The 4,907-nt window shown below is 41.5% G+C and overlaps 1 protein-coding gene across 1 annotated transcript; it reads right to left on the reverse strand.

Moving 5' to 3' along the window:
• Positions 1–340: 340 nt before the first annotated feature.
• LOC104532263 (lipoyl synthase, mitochondrial-like) lies at positions 341–4,737 on the reverse strand (the record flags this gene model as incomplete). The annotated part of the gene is made up of 4 exons (XM_010177426.1): positions 341–524; positions 1,462–1,573; positions 2,833–2,903; positions 4,592–4,737. Coding segments are annotated over 4 exons (382 nt in total), but the record flags the coding sequence as incomplete, so codon positions are not given.
• Between the last annotated feature and the right edge of the window lie 170 nt (positions 4,738–4,907).

The following is a 4,907-nucleotide window of genomic DNA, read 5'->3' on the forward strand; positions in this document are numbered from 1 at the left end:
GTCCTTCATCCTTGTACACAGTCTTTACAATTCCTCTCTTTCCCAGCATCCCTGCAAACTTCTGTTACATGATGGTAAGATACACCAAAATATCGGTTCCTTTCACACTGCCAGTTATTAGCATCTTCACAAGTACCTATCTGCAGCAATACTGATGGTAGTATCAAACCACTTTACTTAAATCTGTCCATTTTTTTTTCAGCTTACATTTCTTCTACCTCAGTTCCATTGCTCTTTCAAAAATCAGTTCTATCTTCTGACTTTTCGCTGAACACAAGAAGTGCTATGTAGCTGTAGCCTTGCCAGGAGGAATTAGATAAAGTATTGGTGAGAGAAAAGTGTTCTGGACAGATAGTAAGTTTATTCATACATTCACCATCTGGTCTTCTGCATTTCTGGAACTGAGTGTAATTATATGCTGAAAAAAAGGATCCTTAAAACTGGCTGCTTTAAATAGGTTCACTCTCATTTTCAGATGGCTTTTGTCTTTCTTTTTTCTATCAAGTTCTTCAAGAAGTATTCACCTAATTAAAAAAAAAGCACCAAAAACATTGGTAGGTGTTTCAATGAAATAAAGCAAAACAATATACATTCTCATTTCATGTAGGTATTCTACTGAACAATACAATTGTTCTTACTAGTGTTTTATAGTAATTTAATTCAATACAACAGCACTTTCAATACATACAGCAGGGATGTAAAAAAAACCCCCACAAAAAAACCCCAAACCCCATAACCCAACAAACAACCCCTCTACCCCATGCCCAATTTTATGAAATAGCTCTGCTTCTCTGTGCTTTCCAAGAGGGAAAGATGTAGTGATTTAATTTACAATTAATTCATATTTCATAAAGTATCAGCAACTTGTAGTGAAACCTGCTATAAATCTTGTTTGAGCTGATATTAAAACATTCTGAGAACTAAGGTGCCCCAGATGAGTCTTCTCTGCTCCCTCCTTAAGAAAAAGCAGGATGTTGGACCTACACAACAGTTCCATTAATAGCTGCTACTTAATACGCTGCTTTGTCAGACAAAGCACTGCTGTAAACGTGCCTAATTTCTAGGGCACTGTAAATAAATTCTGCCTAAAGCAACAAAATTACATCACGAACAACAAAGAGCCCCATTAAACCCTGAAGTGTCCAGGAGGCAGAAGGTAAAGGAAAACTTGCAGACTGGGTACCCTTATCCTGCCTCACGCATTAAGTAGCATACAAATGAGGTTTGGCAAAAAAAAAACAGCTTAAGCAGCACAGCAAGTGTAGAGATACAAATTACTGTCATACTGATGCATTTACATGACCCACAGAAGAAAATAAATGCAAGTAATGAAAAATAAAAAGATGTGTATACGAGGTGTCCTTGAGCCAAGGTGAGCTTTGTTGCACATTACTTCACCATTTTAATTCCATATATTAAAATGTTATGTGCTGAAGAATCTAATGCTTTTCAGTGATTTACCTGCTTTGTAGGAAGAGCGCACTAACGGCCCGCTCGCCGTGTAATGGAATCCAAGATCATTTCCTACTTTTTCCCAGTACTTAAATTTTTCAGGAGTTATGTACTCCTCAACCTAAGCGAAAAGAATTCATTTTGATCAGGTATAAATGCAAAGAAAATGGCTGTAGCTAGCATGTAGTGACATGAAACAGTCAAATCACAAGTCCAAAATTTTATCCTCCAAAACTTCCAGCAAAGTCACTGAATTTTCTTTCATTTTCTTTAGAATCATAGAATGGTCTGGGTTGGAAGGGACCTTCAAGATCATCTAGTCCCACCCCCCCTGCCATCAGCAGGGACACCTTCCACTAGACCAAGCTGCTCACAACCTCATCCAACCTGGCCTTGAACACTTCCAGGGAGGAGCATCCATAACTTCCTCAGGCAACCTGTGCCAGTGCCTGACCACCCTCACAGTGAAGAATTTCTTCCTAATATCTAATCCAAAACTGCCCTCTTTCAGCTTAAAGCCATTACCCCTTGTTCTGTCATTAACTGCCCTTATGAAAAGTCCCTCCCCAGCTTTCTTGTAGCCCCTTCAGGTATTGGAAGGCTGCTATAAGATCTCCCCGGAGCCTTCTCTTCTCCAGGCTGAACAGCCCCAACTCTCTCAGCCTGTCCTCATAGGAGAGGTGCTCCAACCCTCCCCTCATCCTGGTGGCCCTTCTCTGAACTTGTTCTAACTGGTCCATGTCTTTCCTGTGTTGGGGGCTCCAGGCTCCCAACTCCAGGCTACGTTATTTGCTTTTCATATTTAGCTGAAAAGTTTAGAATTTAGTTTCTAGTTGCTGCTTTATCATTTTCTTCACTGTTTTTGAATGGTCCATTTGAGCAAACCTTTTTCTTTCCAAATTAGTAAAAAAACCACAATAGTTGTACAAATCTCTTCATGAACTGTTATTTCAGTGCAACTCAGTAACAGAACACGGACTCAGGCTCTGGACAGATCACAGAAGGAGAAAAGCAAATTTCCCCAGCTGAAGTGGCACCATTAAAGGAGACCCTATGAGACTGGAAGGGGCGCTGGCCTCGGCCAGTATGTTTGAGACATACACCAAGACTTGTTTTCCAGAATCCTGCCTCAGCTTCAGCTGTCTCCCCAGCTAACAGTAGCAGTGGGAAGTCTGCAGAAGATGGAAGGGATTAGATAGCTAAGGTCATTTTTAATGAAGAGTCCATAACAGATGAAGATCAGGTTAAACAAGGAAGGAGATTTTTCCCAACGCCCACAGTTAAGGTAAGGATGCATATCAAGCTTCAGTTTAGAAAGAGGAAACTTGACTGTGCAAGGTACAGACCATAACGCTGCCTGGAAATGAAAGGCATTTTTACCTTTAGGTGACGTTTTGTTGGTTGCATGTACTGTCCTAGGGTCAAACAATCTACATCTGCTTCCCGCAATACTGCAAAACCAAAATTCCTTGTTATTGGCAGAAGGATCACAGAGGATTGTTAGCAATTAGAAAACACCCTCCTTCCAAGTCTGAGCAAAGGTCACCCCACAGCACCCTGCAGGGCTTACATTCTGCTCTCCAGCACAGGGAACCTGCAGCCTCCACGAGCAGTAGCCTGTTCCGAGCTCCACGCTGCTGCCAGACCTGAGCTATCTAATTTAAGCTGGAGAGAACGCCACTGCGCTGCACTCACTGCAGTCCCAGGCCTCGCTGCAGAGGTGACACGCTCTCCTCTTTTTTATCTTACTGCTTTTCACTGTCTCTTTATTTCAGAGCTTTCACTTGACAAAAAATGGATGTATGCACATAGACTTGGCACCTCTCCGCTGTTTCAAGAGACTTCAGGCTGAAAAGATGTGGCCAGTTCTAAAGAGCTATAAATGAGGGGAAATTGGCAACATCTTCTGCCAGTTTTACACACTTAAGGATGTATGTTGGTTTTCATGCCTGCAGAATTTCATAAATTTTGTCTGCTAAACTTTGAGTATATACTAGAATCAATACACAGCAAATGAGTTTGGATAGTCTACTTACAGAGGGAAATCCAGACACCTGATAGTCAGCTAGCCTGAAGAATTATGTTACTGCAGCTAGCAGGGTATTCTGAACAAAGGGGTGGCTGAGGAATCAGATTTTGCATGAACACCTCCATGTATTTTCTGGCTACATGGGCTGGTTGCCCCACATGAAATAGGCAGAAAAGATGGTGATTTGACTACAGCATTACACTCACTGTTGCTGTGTAATCGCTGCTTAGACTGACATGGTTCTGTACAGAAATTCATTTGGTATCAGCACGTTTACGTGTTCTTTAACTCGTACCCAGAGGAGGGAAAGGGAACAACCAGAGTAACTGCACAAATGTGGCAGGTAAAGCTGGGCTCCAAATACATCCATGAAAGTGAGCTGAAAACAAATCGTACCAAATCTGAACTTTCAATACTCCTGTGGCTGGGAAATGCTAGGCAGGAAGAATGGGGAAACCAGGAACTTTAATTTCATGGTCCAGATTATAAGACAGCTGTAGAAAAACTAGACTACATCACTGCATTCCAAGTACGAGTTGTTGTGCACAAAAGAAAATACCAGGTAGACATTCTTTCAGGATACGGAAGAAATGCCATATACAACTTAAGCACATTGCATTCATTCACTTACCACTGTGAACTTTTTCTCCCCTTAAAAGTATATTTATATGGAAACATAAGAACATGCTACAACTCCAAGGATAATAACTTTTTTTTTTTACATCTAAGTAAGCTGAAATAAATTATTTTAATCAATCAGGTCTGCTGTTACTAAAAGGAATGCACAATGAGCCAACTATGTTGCAAGCCCATTATTTAAGTATTGCAAATATAAGATTATTAATATAGTCAAGATATTAATGATAGGTAGATTCAGTCAAGAGGAGCTGGATCTACCTATCAAACTGAATCTAAAAACCATATGAACGCAAAATATTTCAGAAGTTCAATCTTTTTTAACCAAACTGTTTTTTTCCCCATAAAGCTTAGAAAACATTTCCTGCACCAGCAAACTGATTTGCATATAGAGGCAAAGATGCTGACAACTGTTTTCCAACACAGTCAAATTCATAGCTGTGGATTCTGGCATATATTTCAACACCAACTTACATTTCATTGTGGAATATACTTGTTCATCTGTCTCGCCTAGCCCCAACATAATGGAGGTTTTAGAAACGACGCCGGGCTGGACATCCTTGGCGTGCTTCAGCACACGCAGGGACTGCTCAAAGCTGGCTCGGGGATCACGGACCTTCCTGCTCCCATTTTCAGCACAAGGGGAAAAGCAGACGAAAGGGCGCACAGGAGTTAAGAGATGTCCAGCAAGGTGCGTTCTGGTCCAGAGTGGGAACGGCAACTCGAGGCTTTAGCTGTCGAGTCTGACACGGGCTGAAAACGCCCCGAAGCAGCACGAGCGACGGGACGA

This window comes from Antrostomus carolinensis, unplaced genomic scaffold (assembly GCF_000700745.2).
Source record: "Antrostomus carolinensis isolate BGI_N321 unplaced genomic scaffold, ASM70074v2 scaffold21351, whole genome shotgun sequence".
In the NCBI taxonomy this organism is placed as follows: Eukaryota; Metazoa; Chordata; class Aves; order Caprimulgiformes; family Caprimulgidae; genus Antrostomus; species Antrostomus carolinensis.